The 21,601-nt window shown below is 46.4% G+C and overlaps 1 protein-coding gene across 1 annotated transcript; it reads right to left on the bottom strand.

Annotated features, from left to right (window-relative positions):
- Nucleotides 1–936: 936 nt before the first annotated feature.
- LOC141026658 (probable glutathione S-transferase GSTU6) lies at nucleotides 937–20,719 on the bottom strand. The gene is made up of 4 exons (XM_073503499.1): nucleotides 20,435–20,719; nucleotides 20,256–20,354; nucleotides 2,446–2,565; nucleotides 937–2,374 (listed from the first exon to the last, which is right to left on the bottom strand). The coding sequence occupies exons 1-4, from the start codon at nucleotides 20,717–20,719 to the stop codon at nucleotides 1,982–1,984; spliced, it is 897 nt and encodes a 298-aa protein (XP_073359600.1). The 3' UTR covers nucleotides 937–1,981.
- Nucleotides 20,720–21,601: the final 882 nt, after the last annotated feature.

Raw genomic sequence — 21,601 nt, 5'->3', positions numbered from 1 at the left:
AAGGCCAATTCCCGATTAAATATTTGGGAATTCCGATTCATTATCGGCGTCTCACTAATGCGGAGTGGAAACATGTGGAAGAGCGATTGGAGAAACGGTTGAGCAGTTGGAAAGGCAAGTTACTCTCTGTTGGAGGGCGACTAGTTTTGATCAATTCTGTTCTCACAAACATGGTTCTCTACATGCTGTCATTTTTCCAAATTCCCAAAGGGGTTCTGCAAAGACTGGATTACTTCAGATCCAGATTCTTTTGGCAAGGAGATAGTGAAAATAAAAAGTATAGGATAACCAAATGGAGTGTGGTTTGTCGACCAAAAGACCAGGGAGGTTTAGGTGTTCAGGACCTCCAGGTTAAGAATGATGCCTTGCTCAGTAAATGGTTGTTCAAGCTACTTACCGAGGATGGTGTTTGGCAAGCCCTGTTGCGCAATAAGTATCTAGGCCAAAAAGCATTGTCCCAGGCGTATTGGAAACCTGGTGACTCACATTTTTGGTCTGGTCTGATGGCGGTAAAGAAACATCTATTCCGCTTTGGATCAGTCGCGATAAAGGACGGCTCTGAGATACGTTTTTGGGAGGACAGGTGGCTAGGAAACACCACTCTTCAGGAACAGTATCCGGCCTTGTACCGAATTGTACGCGATAAGAATGATACTCGTGCGCATGTGCTCAGCTCCTCCCCGCCGAATGTATCATTTAGGAGGGATTTGATTGGCCTCCGCCTTGCGTCATGGCAACATCTTCTATCCCGTTTGGATTCGGTTAACTTGACACAAGGGAGGGATGTGTTTCGCTGGAATCTCACTACATCTGGGTCCTACACAGTTGACTCTATGTACCGTGCACTCTCGCACTTAGAGGCTCCATTGAATAATAATAAACTAATATGGAAATCAAAGATGCCACTAAAAATAAGATTTTCATGTGGTATCTTCGGAGAGGAGTTGCGCTAACAAAAGACAACCTCGCTCGACGCAACTGGCAAGGAAGTAAGAAGTGTAGCTTTTGTACTCATGACGAGACAATTAAACACCTCTTCTTTTAGTGCAAGTTCGCGCGTTCTATATGGTCAGTCATCCAAATAGCGTCCAATTTGTATCCACCAACAAGTGTTGCCAATATATATGGTCACTGGCTTGATGGAATACCAAATACTTTTAGTATGCTAATACGGGTGGGAGTGTCTGCCTTATTATGGTCGCTTTGGCTATGTAGAAACGATTTTGTTTTTAATGGCAAAACCTCTTCTTCTATGCAGATTATTTACCGTTGTACGCACTAGCTTCGTATGTGGTCTACGCTACAGCGAACGGAGTATCAATCGTTGTTCAAGGCAGTGTGTATGCGGTTGGAGCGGGTGGCCAGGGAGGTTTTTACCCAACATGGGTGGCAACATAATCTCCGGATCGGTCCATCTCCTCCGTCGACATGGGCATAGTTTTGGACTCATATGGCTTTACTGTTGCCAACTTGTCGTTTTTTTATACATACTTTGCTAGACTCTTCGTTAAGGCTGTGTGCATCTTAGCTATACAGAGGCCGGATGTCGCTCATTATGCTTTGTATTCACTTGATGCTACATTATGAGTTAATAAAAGCACCCTTTATCGAAAAAAAGAGCTCGGGAATAATCTTGTTGTTGAACATATACTGGTAATTGAGATGCAAGATGGAGGAAGATTCATATACTGGTAATTTCTTCGCAAAAAGAGAAACATATACTGGTAATTAATATGCGAGGTCATAAAAGAGCTAACACAAACAAGATGCAAGATGGACGAAACTTCAGTTTATTCACGAAACAACATGTCAACAACTCAGATCGAAGAGAGTGCACGCATGCGCACCATCCACGACGAGGAGACACTAAGGACCTAGTAGCAACAGTTCAACTCTTGGCGTGAAAACAACAACTCACAAGGCGGAGGAATTATTGGATTGACACGATCCTCCGCCGGTAATGGAACGACACGATCTTTAATTAGTTACCGGTGACCGCGACGTTCCACTTTGGATAAAGCACCGTAGTGATGTACTCCTCCAGCTCGTCCACCCTAGGCAGCAGCGCCTTGACCGGCTCGACAACCCTGAACCGCTCCGCCCATGCTGCTAGTTTCGGCGTCCTCGCCGGGTCGATAAGCGGCCCCAAGCCGGCCAGGCGGCCTACTGCCTCAAACCAAGGAAGATAGCACCCGAGCGCGATGTCAAGGAACCCGATGGAGCAACCACCGAAGAACGGCGCCTCCACCTCCCCTTTGGAGCACTCTGCCAGGGCAGCTTCCAAGTGTCGGAGCCCGGACAGGGTCTCCTCCACCTTACTGGCTCTCTCCTCCTGCTTCGCTGTCTTGAGGATGCCGGTGCACGAAGGGAACAACTGCGGCAACAAAGCGAATTGAGAGGTGCAACTCCACGCGCAACGAGAGGTAATCTGTCAAATGAACTAACCTTGTCATTCACATAGGCGGCCCAAACGCGAGCGGCTGCGCGGCTGTAGGGGTCTGCGGGGAGGATGGACGTGTCGTTGCCGGCAAGGCCAGGGGCATCGTCGAGGTACTCCACATAAAACTACGTCCCGTTTGGGCGTCATCGCATCACTGGAGAGAGAACGAAAACGAGAAAAGTGTGGACCTCGCCGATCCTGTCACAACAGTTTTTTCTGGTGGGGGGTGGGGGGGGGGGGGGGACAGAGGGACAGAGTTCGGAGCTCACAATTTCTGGGTCTTCCAAACAAATCAAAGCAGGGTTGCAGCTCTGCAGTATTTTTGTCTTGGAAAACGGCCTGCCTGAGCATATTTAAACAAGGAGTACCAAGACTAACTATTGACACACCCCACAAAAAGAAAAAAGACTAACTATTGACACTTTTGTGTACAGGTATCAGATTTTCCTGTTCTACGCATGCAGCCAAACTTTAATTAACAAGTACCCCCTCTGTAAAGAAAGATAAGAGCATTTAGATCACTAACGCTATTATATTTCTATATGGAGGCAGTTCCATTAATTTGATTGTAGTTGCAGACTTGCGGGTCATAGCGTTTGGAAGCATTCCAACCAGACCTTATCGGCTTAGCATCTTGATTTAAAATATTGCAAAGTGTCACTACATGACATGCATCTCGACCAGCAACTTTACACCTACACCATAGCGGGGATCAAAGTCATGCACGTAACTCTTTTATTATTTGATAGCTCACTTATTGACACCAATTGCCGGCATTTTGAATCTGGACTTTTTACTGATTTAATACACAGTTTCTTGCATTTATCTTGTATTTTTGTTTTATTCCATAGGTTGCGCCACTTAACAGTTTTCCGGTCTAACCTTGGGAGGGAAGACGATGTCTCGCTGAGGTGATGACCGACCAGGCGCCACCTCGATGGGAACAATATCACAAAATATTAGCAAATAATTCATGGTGATGTGATGAGCTTCATGCTATTGGTGTTTCTCGGTTGCACCAACTTGGTTCATGCGGAAGCATGCCTTGGTCCACACAGATTATTTGCTAACATTTTGTGACACACACATATTTTCTTGTTTTTGTAGATTTTTTCGACAAAGCTCGTTTCTGTAGATAGCTAAACTAGGTGATGTCTCGCTGAGGTGATGACCGACCAGCACTAGTAGAAAAAGGGCCTATTGTCCCGGTTGGTAAGGGCCTTTTGTCCCGGTTTTTGAACCGGGACTAAAGGGTCGTTACGAATGCCATAACCCTTTAGTCCCGGTTCTTACATGAACCGGGACAGATGGGCCTCCACGTGGCCGGTGCGGCGAGCCCAGGCAGGAGGGCCTTTGGTCCTGGTTGGTGGCACTACCGGCTACATATATACAATAATTATCTCTTACAATATAATCTCCTAACTAAATTGTAAGAACACAGGGTCCATATAGTATTCTCCGTTTTCAGCGATCACGTAGTCAAGGAAGAATGCCGCCAATTCCTCTTGAATTGCTCGCATACGATCTGGTGCTAGGAGTTCATCCCGCATCCGAAAGATCTAATTTGAAGAAGGGGGTCAACACATATATATATATGAATAAATGAAACTCAACACAAATGATGGTAATAAAATAAAATTGTGAATTTTATTGCTTACGCACTTCATATTGTTCGTCAGAGTAGCCCCGCTCACAGGTCGTGTAGCGGATGGACTCGCAAACGTAGTATCCACAGTAATTATTCCCGGGTTCCTGCCACAACCACTTTACAAGAAATAGAGGTCAATCAAACTGATAAGCAAGCATGCTAAATGGTATTGATGAAACTAGCGCTTGAATCACTAGGAGATGCACGGAACATGCTACTATAGTACTCACTTTCGGGTGTTTAAATTGCAGCTTCTTCGGCAGTCCCGGAGCTTTTTTGATGAATTTTCTCCAAACCTTGCCAGACAAAGAAAACAGTTACTTGATATCAGGAAATGAACAAAGTTGCTGATATGGTGGATAATGATCGATTTAACTTACTTCTCGAGCATTTGAGTCATGTCCGCATAGTCCTGGGGATCTTTTCGTCTCGAGTCTAAGACGGTTACTACTCCCTGCTCAAGCTTAATCTCTAGGAGAATATAGTGGAAGCTGCGAACGCATGCATAAGTCATCAATTACATTACTATAATCTGGACTAATAAGGGAAACCGAATATGCACAAGACAGTAACACTCACTTGAAGTTGTAAGGAAAGAGTATTATATCTTTGTTTTCATTTATTACCAACGATCGTAGCAAGTTGGCCTCGGTATTTTCGGCATGATATTTAACCTCAGTTGCATCTATGAGATTTTGTGTTAATGAACCCAATATCACCGATTTCTCTTTTCTTCAATTCGGCGATCTTCAATCTGCATAATATAGTGAGGATAATTATAAATACATGCAATGAAAGAGCTGACCTATATAGAGAGACTTAGTGACAGAAGTAGTACTACTTACAGACAGTAGCAAGTGATCATTGATTTATCGAGGGCCTTTTGATTGAAAAACTGGAAGAACTCCTCAAATGAAACATTCAACAGTTCAATTCCAACGAGGTCATGCTCTGTTTTAACTCTCGGCGTCAAAGTATTCCTCCCCCCAGACTCTCTGCAGGTTTTCATGTACCAATCGTGTAATCTTCGCATCATCGTTGGTAGAGATCTTTCATCTTTGACGAGAAGCTTCCCGTAATGGTATTTGTGTTCGTCCACCTCCAAGATATCATAATGTACATCGTCGGGCAGGTAATCTCCAAGATTGCTATAACCGGGCACCATCCTCGGATCATTAGCGACGATGTCGCTAGACACCTTGAGCGGGGGGGCACGATTGGTTCGCTTGTTCGCCGAGCTGGGCAATTTTTTTCCCAGCTCGTCGTTCCTTTAACCTTTGATCACTGACAGTACTTCCCGACCGCTCCGCTTCGGCAAATGACTTTGCAATAATGCGCTCATAGTTGCCTTTCAGCGGAGACTTTGGTGGTTTTGTCAGGGCAGCCAGAGTGCGCTTCGCTTTCACCGGATCTACCTTCTCCTCCGGAGGTGGATGTTTATTTGCTTTCACCCCTTCAAAGAAGTTCGTCACTTCGGCTCGCACGATCTTCGTGGTTTCCTCATCGGTCCTCTCGTATGGTAACTTCTCTGGAGTCTTCAGAGAAGGACCGAATCTGTATTGCCTCCCGCCTCTGGCTGTACTGCTAGATGCCGGCAGAGCAGACGGAGCGGCTGCGGCTATCTTCTTTCCTTGCTTACGAGGTGGAGGAGAAGGACTATGACGCACCGGAGCAGCCGGAGCGGCGGCGGGTCTCTTCTGCCCTTGCTGACGAGAAGGAGGAGGCTGCTATGGCGCGCCGGCGCAGGCGGAGAAGGAGGCGGAGTGCCGCCACGCGGCGGAGAAGGAGGCTGAGTGCCCTGAACACTCGCCGGAGGAGGAGGCGGAGGAGGAGGCGGAGTGCCGCCACGCGCCGGAGAAGGAGGCTGAGTGCCCTGATCACTCGCCGGAGGAGGAGGCGGAGTGCCCTTACTCGCCGGAGGCATCCAGTTCGGAAGGTTGATGAGCTCCTTCCGCCATAGGCATGGAGTCTTCAGAGCAGAACCCAGCCGAGTCTCCCCTTCACCGGTAGGGTGGTCAAATTTCATCGACCATCACCCTAGCATATCCTTCTGGAATCGGCCAGCAGTGGTAGGTTGCGCCGGGTTCAGGAGGTAAAACAGAGCCAACAGCCGTCTTGACTTTGAAGTTCTGCCATTGCGTCATAAGGTGGCAATGTTGAGACTCCGTGATAGCATCCACGGGGTAGCTAGCAGGAGCCGTCAAGACATGCTCCGGCTGAAGCAGCTCGGTGGAAGCCACGCTGCTTCTCCGCTGAGATGGCGGGGTAGCTTCGGGGGTAGTTTCGGCATGTCGATTGCCGTCTCGTTCCTCTAGCGCTTGAACCCTTTCGTGCAGCTTCTGAATTTGGGTCCGCTCCACTTTTTTCCTCCTCTCCTGGCTTTTGTAACCGCCTGCGTCCGGAAAACCAGCCTTCCACGGAACGGAGCCTGGCGTGCCTCGTGTCCGTCCAGGGTGCTCAGGATTCCCGGGGGCCACTGTGTGCTCGTCGTTCTCTTTGTCTGGAACGAACGTCCCTTGCTGCGCTGCATCAATATAGTGCTGAAGCCTCTTGACTGGTATTCTCAAAAGCTCGTCCGTCCAAACGCACCTCCCTGATACAGGGTCCAATTTTTCGCCAGCCCCGAAGAACCAAGTCCGGCAACGGTCTGGCCAGTTCATTGTCTGTGGTTCGATCCCTTTATCAAGTAGATCATTCTCAGCCTTGGCCCAATTAGGCCGGGCTTTGAGGTAGCCACCTGACCCCGTGCGATGGTGAAGCTTCTTCTTCGCAGCATTCTTCTTGTTTGTCGCTGACATCTTCTTACTCTTTTCCGATGTCTTGTGGGCCACAAATGCGGGCCAGTGATCTCTGATCTTCTCATACCGGCCGATGAATTCTGGTGTCTCTTCTTTGTCGACAAACGTTTTCAGCTCATTCTTCCACCTCCTGAATAGGTCTGCCATCTTCTTAAGAGCACGAGACTTGATTAATTGCTCTTTAACTGGCTTCTCCGGATCCTCCTCTGGCGGTAGGGTGAAATTTAACTTTAGCTCAGTCCAAAGATCATCTTTCTGCATGTCATTGACATAAGACACCTCAGGGTCTTCCTTCTTAGGCTTATACCATTGGTGGATGCTGATCGGGATCTTGTCCCTAACAAGAACCCCACACTGAGCAGCAAATGCTTCCTTTGTCCGAATGGGTTCAATCGGTTGGCCGTCGCGCGCGATTGCTGTGATCTCAAACCTTTCATCCGAGCGCAACTTTCTCTTCGGGCCTCGTTTCTTTACCGAAGTTGTGCTCGATCCGGAGGGCTAGAAAAAAGAAGAAAGACGAGAGTTAATTAATATGTGTACATACCAAAACAATGAATGCATCAATTAGCTAGTCAGCACAGGCTTAACTAATATATTTACCTGGCCGGACTGTGTTAGGTCAGCGGAGCCGTCACCACGGGCTCCTTCTTGCACCAGCATTGGGTCACCGGAGCCATCATAATTATGTCTTTCCTCCTCCACTCTTCGATCACCGTAGCCTGCTTCTTCACCCTGTTCTTGCAGACCATCATTGTCGTTAAGATACGACAAGATATCACCTCCGGCTAAGATTATGTCCCCCAACACCTCTTCTGCTTCCTCGTCTCGTCCGTGCTCCATTGTTTCTGCAAATACTACAACATGGCAATTATTACACAAACATGACAGCAAGTGGATATATTAGTGCAAACGTAGACCTAGCTTATTCCGGGTTTGGGGTGGCCTCGGCAACGCTTCAAGGGTAGGGGCGCGGCGGGAGGGGGTAGGAGACCGACATCGTTTTTTCTTAGGGTTTGGGTGTCCTCGAGAGTTTTGGTCGAGCGAGAGGGCCGGGGGGGGTGCTCCCGTGGTATAAGTTATCACGGTCGAGAGGGGGTATATATATAGACCGCCCATCATGTCGAAGTTATTTTGGAATGGAGTTCCCGATAAAAATTAAGAAGAGGAAGTAGAAGATAAAAAAAGTGGAGAAGAAGAAAAAAAAGGAGAAGAAGAAGGAATAGAGGAGAAGAAGAAAAAATAGACTCTATTTTTTCTTCTTCTCCTCTATTCCTTCTTCTTCTCCTTTTATTTTTCTTCTTAATCCTCTTCTTAGTTCATTCCTTCTTCCTTTCTTCCTAGCTAGATATATAAAACTTTTCTAAAAAATGTTATCGGGGAGGGGGTATCGACCTCTCCTCATGTTGAAATTCTCGGGGAGGGGGTATATCGACCCCCACCCCCCTCATCATGCATATATAGCTACTACATACATATATAAATTGAAAAAAAATTACATATATACAACAAAAACATTAATACACATATGAACAAAAAATACATATATGAACAAAAACATGTTGTGAACAAAAAAATTAATGTAATAAATCTAATAAGAAATTAATCTAATAAAAAACATGCTCAGAACTTACATATAGCCACATACATACAAATATACATTATATATATGAACAAAAAATTAATCTAATACAAAATAAAAACAGAGCCGGACCGGCGCGGCGGCTCACAGCGGGGGCCTCTGGCGATGGCGACGGCGGGGGAGGCGAGGGCGCCGACGCGGGGGCAGGCCGCGGGAAGGGGCTCGGGCGCGGGGCAGGGGCGGCGCGGCGACGGCGTCGGAGGCAGGGGCGGTGCGGCGACGGCGTCGGAGGCAGGGGCGGCGCGGCGACGGCGTCGGAGGCAGGGGCGATGACGGCGACGGCGACGAGGAGCAGCGCTGGGGCGTCGGGCACGAACTGAAGGTGAAGTTGTGAAATTTCACAAGTCCAGTTTATATACAAAGAGCATTGGTACCGGTTGGTGGCACCAACCGGGACCAATGCTACCTTTAGTCCCGGTTGGTGGCACCAACCGGGACCAAAGGCCTCTTTTCAGCAGCCCAAAGGGCGGGAAGCGGCGGCCTTTGGTCCCGGTTGGTGGCACCAACCGGGACTAAAGGTGGGGCACTGGTCCCGGTTGGTGCCACCAACCGGGACGGAAAGCCTTGCACAACGGCGTGGTGGTGGGAGTTTAGTCCCACCTCGCTAGCTGAGAGAGAGCCGCACCTGTTTATAAGGTGCGGTGCGCCTGAGCTGTCGAGCTCCTCTCTAAAGCAGGCTTACGGGCCTAACCTCTTTGTACATGCCTGTGGGCCTACTGGGCCTTCTGCGGGCCTGAATGCTGGCCCATGGATGGGTTTCTAGTCGTATTCAGGCCGTGGTGGCCCAGTAGGTGGCATAATTTTTATTTTTTGCCTGTTTTTTGTGTTCTTTTTGCTTTATTTATTTTGTTTTGTTTCTACTTACAACAAAAAACTTATTTATTTTATTTTATTTTGTTTCTAATTACTTATTTATTTTACTTTATGATAATTCTTTTTGCTATTAAAGTTTATAAGAAAAAAAGTTGTTTATGAAAATTATTTTTGCTTTCAATGATTTTGAACAGAAAATACTTCGATAATTTTAGTTGCATCAATTTTATATAATTTTAGTTTCAATAATACTAGAGGTTGCTTATAATGTTTTGAACAGAAAATACTTTGATAATTTTAGTTTCATAAATTTTATTTATGTTATTAAAGTTTATTTTATTTTGTTTCTACTTATATATTTTATTAAAGTTTATATTATTTTGTTTTTAATTACTTATTTATTTTATTTGTTATTTTTCATGCACCATTTTTCATGCATTTACTGATTATTTTGAGCTATAATACCCTAAAATTGAAAAGCATTTCAAATGAACTCTGAAAAGGTTGAAAGTTGGCATGGTATCATCATTTCATCCACATAGCATGTGCAAGAAAGTTGAGAGGGTTACGGCAAAAACTGGATGCACTTCGTATACAAAACGGATAATCTCTTTCGAAGTATCAGGATTTCATACGGAAACTCGTGTGTTACAAAGGGGTTTCATTTTTTTAAACTTATTTGAACTCCTGACTTTTCGTGTGTTCAAAATGCACCATTCAAAGCCACATCATCAATTTTCAACCCTTTCTGACTTCATTTGTTATTTTTCATTCATTTATTGATTATTTTGAGCTATAAGACCCTGAAATTGAAAAGCATTTCAAATGAACTCTGAAAAGGTTGAAAGTTGGCATGGTATCATCATTTCATCCACATGGCATGTGCAAGAAAGTTGAGAGGGTTACGGCAAAAATTGGATGCACTTCGTGTACAAAACGGACAATGGTATCATACTCGTCTGTTACAAAGTTGGCATGGTATCATCATAATAGTTGCAGGAGAAAGTATTCACTTTTTCTTCGCTTGTGTCATTTGCTTATTGCGCCGTAACCATGGATAATCTTCATCGTTTATCAGGATGCTTGGGTCTGCCTTGACTTTGAAGGGAGGAATTTCATGGAACTTTTCATAATCTTCAGACATGTCTGTCTTGCCCTCCACTCCCACAATGTCCTTTTTCCTGAAAGAACTATGTGGCGCTTTGGCTCATCGTATGATGTATTCGCTTCCTTATCTTTTCTTTTTCTCGGTCTAGTAGACATGTCCTTCACATAGATAACCTGTGCCACATCATTGGCTAGGACGAACGGTTCGTCAGTGTACCCAAGATTGTTCAGATCCACTGTTGTCATTCCGTACTGTGGGTCTACCTGTACCCCGCCTCCTGACAGATTGACCCATTTGCACTTAAACAAAGGGACCTTAAAATCATGTCTGTAGTCAAGTTCCCATATGTCCATCATGTAACCATAATATGTGTCCTTTCCCCTCTCGGTTGCTGCATCAAAGCGGACACCGCTGTTTTGGTTGGTGCTCTTTTGATCTTGGGCGATCGTGTAAAATGTATTCCCATTTATCTCGTATCCTTTGTAAGTCAATACAGTCGAAGATGGTCCCCTGGACAACGAGTACAACTCATCACAAATAGTGGTGTCACCTCTGAGACGTGTTTCCAACCAACTGCTGAAAGTCCTGATGTGTTCACATGTAATCCAGTCGTCACACTGCTCCGGGTGTTTGGAGCGCAGACTGTTCTTGTGTTCATCGACATATGGGGTCACCAAGGTAGAGTTCTGTAGAACTGTGTAGTGTGCTTGAGACCAAGAATGCTTGTCCCTGCATATTATTGAGTCCGCTCCTAGCGTGCCTTTTCCAGTCAGTCTCCCCTCATACCGCGATTTAGGGAGACCTATCTTCTTAAGGCAGGAATGAAGTCAACACAAAACCCAATGACATCCTCTGTTTGATGGCCCATAGAGATGCTTCCTTCTGGCCTAGCGCGGTTACAGACATATTTCTTTAGGACTCCCATGAACCTCTCAAAGGGGAACATATTGTGTAGAAATACGGGCCCCAGAATGACAATCTCGTCGACTAGATGAACTAGGACGCGCGTCATGATATTGAAGAAGGATGGTGGGAACACCAGCTCGAAACTGACAAGACATTGCGCAACATCACTCCTTAGCCTTGGTATGATTTCTGGATCGATCACCTTATGAGAGATTGCATTGAGGAATGCACATAGCTTCACAATGGCTAATCGAACGTTTTCCGGTAGAAGCCACCTCAATGCAACCGGAAGCAGTTGCGTCATAATCACATGGCAGTCATGAGACTTTAGGTTCTGAAACTTTTCTCTGGCATATTTATTATTCCCTTTATATTCGATGAGAAGCCAGTCGGGACCTTCATACTGAGCAGGCATTCAAAGAAGATTTCTTTCTCTTCTTTCGTAAGAGCGTAGCTGGCAGGACCTTCATACTGCTTCGGAGGCATGCCGTCTTTTTCGTGCAAACGTTGCAGGTCCTCCCGTGCCTCAGCTGTATCTTTTGTCTTCCCATACACGCCCAAGAAGCCTAGCAGGTTCACGCAAAGGTTCTTCGTCACGTGCATCACGTCGATTGAAGAGCGGACCTCTAGGTCTTTCCAGTAGGGTAGGTCCCAAAATATAGATTTCTTCTTCCACATGGGTGCGTGTCCCTCAGCATCATTCGGAACAGCTAGTCCGCCGGGACCCTTTCCAAAGATTACGTGTAAATCATTGACCATAGCAAGTACGTGATCACCGGTACGCATGGCGGGCTTCTTCCGGTGATCTGCCTCGCCTTTGAAATGCTTGCCTTTCTTTCAACATTGATGGTTGGTCGGAAGAAATCGACAATGGCCCAGGTACACATTCTTCCTGCATTTGTCCAGGTATATACTTTCAGTGTCATCTAAACAGTGCGTGCATGCGTGGTATTCCTTGTTTGTCTGTCCTGAAAGGTTACTGAGAGCGGGCCAATCGTTGATGGTTACAAACAGCAACGCGTGCAGGTTAAATTCCTCCTGTTTGTGCTCATCCCACGTACGTACACCGTTTCCATTCCACAGCTGTAAAAGTTCTTCAACTGATGGCCTTAGGTACACATCAATGTCGTTGCCGGGTTGCTTAGGGCCTTGGATGAGAACTGGCATCATAATGAACTTCCGCTTTATCAACATCCAAGGAGGAAGGTTATACATACATAGAGTCAAGGGCCAGGTGCTGTGATTGCTGCTCTGCTCCCCGAAAGGATTAATGCCATCCGCGCTTAAACCGAACCATACGTTCCTTGGGTCAGCTGCAAACTCAACCCAGTACTTTCTCTCGATTTTTCTCCACTCCGACCCGTCAGCGGGTGCTCTCAACTTCCCGTCTTTCTTACGGTCCTCACTGTGCCATCGCATCAACTTGGCATGCTCTTCGTTTCTGAACAGACGTTTCAACCGTGGTATTATAGGAGCATACCACATCACCTTCGCAGGAACCCTCATCCTGGGGGGCTCGCCGTCAACATCACCAGGGTCATCTCGTCTGATCTTATACGGTAATGCACCGCATACCGGGCATGCGTTCAGATCCTTGTACGCACCGCGGTAGAGGATGCAGTCATTAGGGCATGCATGTATCTTCTGCACCTCCAATCCTAGAGGGCATACAACCTTCTTTGTTGCGTATGTACTGTCGGGCAATTCGTTATCCTTTGGAAGCTTCTTCTTCAATATTTTCAATAGCTTCTCAAATCCTTTGTCAGGCACAACATTCTCTGCCTTCCACTACAGCAATTCCAGTACGGTATCGAGCTTTGTGTTGCCATCTTCGCAATTGGGGTACAACCCTTTTTTGTGATCCTCTAACATGCGATCGAACTTCAGCTTCTCCTTTTGACTTTCGCATTGCGTCCTTGCATTGACAATGACCCGGCGGAGATCATCATCATCGGGCACTGGTTCCTCTTGATCTTCAGCACCTTCCCCCGTTGCAGCATCATTGGGCACATCGTCTGGTTCCTCTTGATCTTCAGCAGCTTCCCCCGTTGCAGCATCACCGTATTCAGGGGGCACATAGTTGTCATCTTCCTCTTCTTCTTCGCCGTCTTCCATCATAACCCCTATTTATCCGTGCGTCGTCCAAACATTATAGTGTGGCATGAAACCCTTGTAAAGCAGGTGGGTGTGAAGGATTTTCCAGTCAGAGTAAGACTTCGTATTCCCACATTTAGGGCATGGACAACACATAAAACCATTCTGCTTGTTTGCCTCAGCCACTTCGAGAAAATCATGCACGCCCTTAATGTACTCAGAGGTGTGTCTGTCACCGTACATCCATTGCCGGTTCATCTGCATGCATTATATATAATTAAGTATGTCAAAAACCATTACAGAACATCATGAATAGATAATTAAGTGACCAAATTAATAGAAGTTCATCATCACATTAAAACCAAAGTACATACATAGTTCTCATCTAACAACATATAGCTCTCCAGAGCATCTAATTAATTAAACCATACATTGAAACTATGTAAAACATTTCATTGCGAAAACAAATGCGATCATAATTGCAACCAAGGTAACAATTGATCCAACGGCATAATGATACCAAGCCTCGGTATGAATGGCATATTTTCTAATCTTTCTAATCTTCAAGCGCATTGCATCCATCTTGATCTTGTGATCATCGACGACATCCGCAACATGCAATTCCAATATCATCTTCTCCTTCTCAATTTTTTTTATTTTTTCCTTCAAGAAATTGTTTTCTTCTTCAACTAAATTTAACCTCTCGACAATAGGGTCGGTTGGAATTTCCGGTTCACATACCTCCTAGATAAATAAAATCTATGTCACGTTGGTCGGCATAATTTTCATAAACAATAAATGAACCAATAGTTATAAAGATAATATATACCACATCCGAATCATAGACAGGACGAGGGCTGACGGGGGCGGATACCAAAACCATCGCACTATATAATAACAAGCAATAAAATAGTAAGAAAATTAGACAAGTATCTATCTAAAGTAAGAATTTTTCTTTCAAAAAGAAGATAAGAACAAGAGGCTCACCACGGTGGTGCCGGCAACGAGATCGGCGCGGGCGATCGACGGCGGTGAAGACAGGAATGGGACATGACGGGCCGCTAAACCTAGACAAATCTCGAGGAAAATGGAGCTTTGAGGTCGAGCTTCGAGATGAGAAACCTTAACTAGTGTGGCTCGGGCATTTCATCGAACACCTCATGTGCATAGGAGGTGAGCTAGAGCACCACAAAGCCCTCCCCTCGCCGGCCAGAGAAAAACAGAGCACTGGAGTGCTCTGCTCGCGGGCGAGGGGTATATATAGGCACCTCATTGGTCACGGTTCGTGGCATGAACCGGGACTAAAAGGCAGCCTGTGGTCCCGGTTCAAGCCACCAACCGGGACCAATGGTGGTGGGCCAGGAGCGAGGCCCATTGGTCCCGCTTCGTCCCACTAACCGGGACCAAAGGGGCCAGACGAACCGGGACCAATGACCTCACGAGGCCCGGCAGGCCCCTGGCCTCACGAACCGGGACCAGTGCCCCCATTGGTCCCGGTTCTGGACTGAACCGGGACTAATAGGCTGACCCGGTCTGAACCAAAGCCCTCTTTTCTACTAGTGCAGGCGCCACCTTGATGGGAACAATATCACAAAATATTAGCAAATAATTCATGGTGATGTGATGAGCTTCATGCTATTGGTGTTTCTCGGTTGCACCAACTTGGTTCATGCAGAAGCATGCCTTGGTCCACACAGATTATTTGCTAATATTTTGTGACACACACATATTTCTTGTTTTTGTAGATTTTTTCGACAAAGCTCGTTTCTGTAGATAGCTAAATTAGGAGATGATTTAATTATATCACTTCATGTATGCTGGAAGGGAAATTAGGCTGCCCATAGTGGGAAGTAATACCTCCACAGTGCATAGTACCATATGACCTTATTTACAGCCATGCAAGACATATACTAGTGACACTCACAAAAAATAAGACATATACTCCGCATGAATCTGTGTAGACCAAGGCATGCTTCCGCATGAACCAAGATTGACGATGCTTCAATTTATATTGATACGATACTCAATAATTTTTTTCATTTAATTCTATGTCACCTCATCAAAATTGCTTAGTTGGCATGATACTAGTTATGATACTCCCTCCGTTTTTATTTACTCTGCATAGTAACTTTGGTCAAAGTCAAACTTTGTAAACTTTGATAAAGTTTATAGACAAAAAATATTAACATATAAAATAGCAAATCAATATCATTAGATTCATTATTGAAAATACTTTCACATCAAATAGATTTGTTATTGTAAATGTTCATATTTTTTTATAAACTTGGTCAGACTTTATGAAGTTTTGACTTAAGTGAAATCTCAAATACTCCTCGCCAAACACTTGCACAATTCCGACTGCGAAGCGCTTGACACACATGATGGCTTGGCTCTCACCCATAGCCAAGTGATCATCAACTAGATCAGCCGATATACCGTATGCCAACATACGCAAAGCGGCTGTCACCTTCGGAAAGGTGCTATGCCCGAGCTCTCCGGCGGCATTCCTCCTTTGCTGAAAAAAGCGGTCATGGCTCGCTAGTTTCTCTGCAATGCGCCTGAACAACTCGGTGCTCATCCTAAACCGGCGACGAAAATACGACTCGGGGTATGTGGGATTCTCCGCAAAATAATGCCTGATCAATCTGTTGTGGGCATCGATCCTATCCCTCCAAATTTTCTGCCGACCCATAACCGAACCACCGTGCTTCGGTTTTTTATTGATATGCATAGCTAGGATCACTGCAAGATCCTCCTCCTCTTCCATATCAAATTCTTCTTCGGAAGAATCATACAACGAACTCATCTACAATGTTCAATACTATGCTATAAAAACTACAATCAACACACACGAAATTCGTGGCTTTTGAGCAATACATACCTTCTAGACGTTTTGTCGAACACCTTGCGGGCGCCGAGCGGCAGCGAGCGCTCGGGCGCTGTTCGTCGGAGGACGGACGCGCGCGAGGAGCGGCGGACTAGAGGGGGGGCGGAGAAGCCACCGCGGGGCGGGGATAGGCCGGGGAAGCGCCGGAACGGTCGCCGGGTGGCGCGGTCGGCGGCGGCGACGCGGCTGGATGGGGGGTGGGAGCTGTGAGCGAGCGCGCGAGAGTCCAGCGCGCGGGAGCGGGCGCAGCAAATAAGCGGCGCGCGATTGAGTTTCGGCCCGCGCGCTGAACTACATATGCCTCGTGCGCTGTTTTTGCGCGCCCGCTGGAGCAACTATACCGGTTGCGCGCGCGCTAAAACGAGCAATTTTGCGGCACGGCACTAGTTTGGCGCGGCTGTTGAAGATGCTCTTATATGATGTTGGCTTTATAAAGACTACAGGTGACATGGACATGGCTGTAGAGCCGGCTGCTGCCTCTCTTATTATCCTTGCTCTAACATATGCTTCTTGCCGACGTTCTTGGATATTTTAGGTACACTGCCTGCATGCTGCATATTAGTTGGCCAAGCAATATTATACTAGTTTAACATTCACTTCCTTAATTTTGCTGTCTCTTGTTATGGCTCTCTCATTGCTTGATTTTACCATTTTTCACGCACTCAAGTATCACGTATGAAGTCTTGCTCACTACTTGCCTAGTAATGTCTCAGCAAGGGGTGGAAGACCTGCCAGTCAAGGTGACTTGAATTTGGCAGCCTTACTATGTCATGCATGACGTGAGCTGCAGTACATACTACTGCACTGTCTAGCCTGAGAGGGACAGACTGAATCCGACAAAGCCACGTATACATGGTAGCACCTACCACATACAATAATTTATTACTTGCATGTCCAGCTCATGCATGCATCATTCTGCTAGTAAGACTAGCCACGGTGGAAAGTAACATACATTAGTAACATACACATATCCTTAGACTATAGTACTATCTTCATAGTGGATAGTAACTTAAGTGTGGTAACATGCACAGCTTCAGTTATTAGGTTATAAATGCATATTGCATTGGGACATGTGATGTTACAGTAACTAGCTAAGTTACTCAAACTACCTCTGTCCTCATTAACTCATTGTCACATAAGCAAATTTGTTGAGTTGGACTCGATGTTACTGCTGAAGTTACTCCCATTGTGGCTAGTTTAACACGTACACTTCCTTAGCTAAGTTCAGCGGACATGAATTAAATATATTTTACTGCTAGCTACTGTAACAAATGCTCCTTGCCGATGTCCTTGGATATTTTAGCTAGTACACTGCCTGCATGATGCATATTAGTTTCTTTTGCGGAGAGCATGATGCATATTAGTTGGTGAAACAAGATTATAGTTTAACACCCTCTCCTAATTTCATTCAACCAAAAAAATGCTCCCAAGTCTTTTACATTAATCCTGTAAGTGTCATTCTTTATGAACAGTAGCCAGGCCAAGATTGGCTAAGGCCACGAGCGAGAAAGTAAAGGTCAAAAAATAACTAAAACAACCTAGTTTCAAGGCATGAGCAATTTTAACATGGTAAGGTAAGAGTTACTCAAACCCGCTACTTAATAATAAAATCACCAGCTCAGTCATAAAAGGAAGTAACTTAGACTGGTGGGTAGTGTCATACGTGTGATGACATAGAGAAGTTCGTTCATTACTTTGTAGAGTTATTTTATATTCGGAACCGCCATGTGATGATAACATATTATATTACTTCATTTGCATCTCTTCTCACTAGTAGAAAAAGGGCCTATTGTCCCGGTTCGTAAGGGCCATTTGTCCCGGTTTTTGAACCGGGACTAAAGTGTCGGTACCAATGCCCTAGACCTTTAGTCCCGGTTCTTACACAAACCGGGACAGATGGGCCTCCACGTGGCCGGTGCGGCAAGCCCAGGCAGGAGGCCCTTTGGTCCCGGTTGGTGGCACCAACCGGGACCAATAGGCATCCATGCGTCAGCATTTTAGGGGCTGGGGTTATTGTTTTATTTGAAAGGGGGGGGGTTTGGGGGTTTTGGGGGGTTAATTTAGGTGTTTCATATATTGTGTTAGCTAGCTAATTAATAGAGAGAAGTGTCCTCTCTTATTTCCGTGCTTGGTCGACGCTACGTACTATATACGTATAGAGAGGACTAGACACGCTAGCTAGTAAGCAAATGAAGGAAACAGAGATCGTCATGAACATATGCATACAGAGAGAAGTGATATCGACCACCTCTCCTTCTCCGAGAGATTGGTCGAACAACAAATTCTCTTATATCTATCCGACACTACTGGCTATATATATACAATAATTATCTCTTATAATATAATCTCCTAATTATATATGAACACAGGGTCCACATGGTATTCTCCGTCTTCAGCGATCACGTGGTCAAGGAAGAATGCCGCCAATTCCTCTTGAATTGCTCGCATACGATCTGGTGCTAGGAGTTCATCCCGCATTCGAAAGATCTAATTTGAAGAAGGGGGTCAATACATATATATATGAATAAATGAAACTCAACACAAATGATGGTAATAAAATAAAATTGTGAATATTATTGCTTACGCACTTCATATTGTTCGTCAGAGTAGCCCCCCTCACAGGTCGTGTGGCGGATGGACTCGCAAACGTAGTATCCACAGAAATCATTCCCTTGTTCCTGCCACAACCACTTTACAAGAGAAGAGGTCAATCAAACTGATAAGCAAGCATGCTAAATGGTATTGATGAAACTGGCGCTTGAATCACTAGGAGATGCGCGGAACATGCTACTATAGTACTTACTTTCGGGTGTCAAAATTGCAGCTTCTTCGGCAGTCCCGGAGCTTTTTTGGTGAATTTTCTCCAAACCCTGCCACACAAAGAAAACAATTACTTGATATCAGGAAATGAACAAAGTTGCTGATATGATGGATAATGATCGATTTAACTTACTTCTCGAGCATTTGAGTCATGTCCGCATAGTCCTGGGGATCTTTTCGTCGAGTCTAAGACGGTTACTACTCCCTGCTCAAGCTTAATCTCTAGGAGAATATAGTGGAAGCTGCACACGCATGCATAAGTCATCAATTACATTACTATAACCTGGACTAATAAGGGAAACCGAATATGCACAAGACAGTAACACTCACTTGAAGTTGTAAGGAAAGAGTATCATATCTTTGTTTTCATTTATTACCAACGATCGTAGCAATTTGGCCTCGGTATTTTTGGCATGATATTTAACCTCAGTTGCATCTATGAGATTTGTGTTAATGAATCCAATATCACCGATTTGTCTTTTCTTCAATTCGGCGATCTTCAATCTGCATAATATAGTGAGGATAATTATAAATACATGCAATGAAAGAGCTGACCTATATAGAGAGACTTAATGACAGAAGTAGTACTACTTACAGACAGTAGCAAGTGACCGTTGATTTATCGACGGCCTTTTGATTGAAAAACTGGAAGAACTCCTCAAATGGAACATTCAACAGTTCAATTCCAACGAGGTCATGCTCCTCTTTAACACTCAGCATCAAAGTATCCCTCCCACTACAGGAATCAGCTACTTTGCCGTCTGCCACGGCAGACGGCAAAGGCAAGGATGGCGGACGATAAAGGCCTTTGCCGTCTGCCGCGGACGGCAAAAGACTCCGGCAAAGTAGGCTACGGTAAAGAGCATCTTTGCCGTCTGCTTTCTGAAGCAGACGGCAATGGGGCCTTTGCCATCAGCGGCTGATGGCAAAGATGCCCTCCCTTTGTCGTCTGCCAAACGCAATCCTTGCCGTCAGCCTCGTAAAATCACGGACGACAAAGAACTTAGTAAATATTAAAAAAAAACGTTCGGTGAGCAGCCTGTCCGGCGTCTTGCGTTTGGCGTGTCCGGTGCCCGGCGAGCAGTACTCCAACAATACAAACCGACGAGAGGAATGAACGGACGACGATAAACACTACAGTACCATCAACACTTGCTCCAAGAATCGACGAATGAATTTCACAATACATTACCCACAAACACTACAGTATACACGAACAAATTACAAGAGATTTGATTTAACGAGGAGCTCCAATCCGCCCGCGGCTGCACCGGAGCTCACCACGCTCATCCGGGCGCTGGATCCGGTTGCGACCCCTCCCTTCGATGAGGGCCAGGACCCAGCACCCTTGGTTGCGGGCAGAGCTGCCGCAGGCCGCCGCTGCTCGAGGTGGCAGGGGCAAACGGGGACCAGGCCAGGCACGGCGGCGTCGAGGGCGAAGAGAGAAGGGGCCGGCGCCGGCGGGCGAGGTGGTGGCCGGAAGGGGCAATGGGGGCCGGGGCCGGCGGGGGCAAAAGGGGACGGGGCCGGGCACGGCGGCGTCGGGGGCGAAGAGAGAAGGGGCATGCGCCTGCGGGCGAGGTGGTGGCCGGAAGGGGGCGATGGGGGCCGGGGCCAGCGGGGGCAAACGGGGACGGGGCCGGGCACGGCGGCGTCGGGGGAGAAGAGAGAAGGGGCCGTGCCGGCGGGCAAGGTGGTGGCCGGAAGGGGGCTACGGGAGCCGGGGACGGCGGCCGGCTGGGGCGACGAGAGGCGGGGAGCAGAGGCGTACGAGAGAGAAGGGAGACAGATCGTGGTGGGGGTGGCTCTCAGGAGGATAAGGGAGAGAGAGAGAGAGTGGATGGTGGGGGCGTGGGATGGGCCGCATCAGTTTTGCGTTGTGGAGATGCATGTGTGGAGCAGATCATGCCATGTCATCGATCCGTGTGATCGATCTGCGTGGTGTGCTTTCTCTTTGCCGTCCGCTGGCGGAAGACAAAGAATTTTTGCCGTCCGCCAGCAGACGACAAAGAAACTGGCCATTAGGTTGTCCTCGTAAGCCCGCCACCCACCCTCTTTGCCGTTAGCTAGCAGACGGCAAAGCTTCTTTGTCGTCCACTAGCAGACGGCAAAGATACGGCTGATGGCAAACCCTATCTTTGCCATCTGCTGCCTCTTTGCCGTCTGCTTTCTGGTGGCTGATGGCAAAGCCTTCCTTTGCCGTCCGCTGGCTGACGGCAAAGAGTCGGCAGACGGCAAATCTACTGATTCCAGTAGTGTCCCCCAAGACTCTTTGCAGGTTTTCATGTACCAATCATGTAATCTTTGCATCATCGTTGTTAGAGATCTTTCATCTTTGACGAGAGGCTTCCCGTAATGGTATTTGTGTTCGTCCACCTCCAAGAAATCATAATGTACATCGTCGGGCAGGTAATCTCCAAGATTGTTATAACCGGCCACCATCCTCGG

The sequence above is a fragment of the Aegilops tauschii genome, chromosome 7 (genome assembly GCF_002575655.3).
Source record: "Aegilops tauschii subsp. strangulata cultivar AL8/78 chromosome 7, Aet v6.0, whole genome shotgun sequence".
NCBI lineage: Eukaryota > Viridiplantae > Streptophyta > Magnoliopsida > Poales > Poaceae > Aegilops > Aegilops tauschii.
Note: the sequence above shows the minus strand (reverse complement) of the source record. Positions and strands in the feature narration are given on the sequence as shown.

What these genes read in the sequence shown, in the direction of transcription:
- LOC141026658 (XM_073503499.1), bottom strand. Translation starts at nt 20,719, where the DNA reads ATGCCCCTTCTCTCTTCGCCCCCGACGCCGCCGTGCCCGGCCCCGTCC. An exon ending in CCAGCGCCCGGATGAGCGTG is followed by an intron (nt 20,355 to 20,434) that starts GTGAGCTCCGGT and finishes TGTATACTGTAG; the next exon opens with TGTTTGTGGGTAATGTATTG. An exon ending in CCGCCTATGTGAATGACAAG is followed by an intron (nt 2,375 to 2,445) that starts GTTAGTTCATTT and finishes TTGTTGCCGCAG; the next exon opens with TTGTTCCCTTCGTGCACCGG.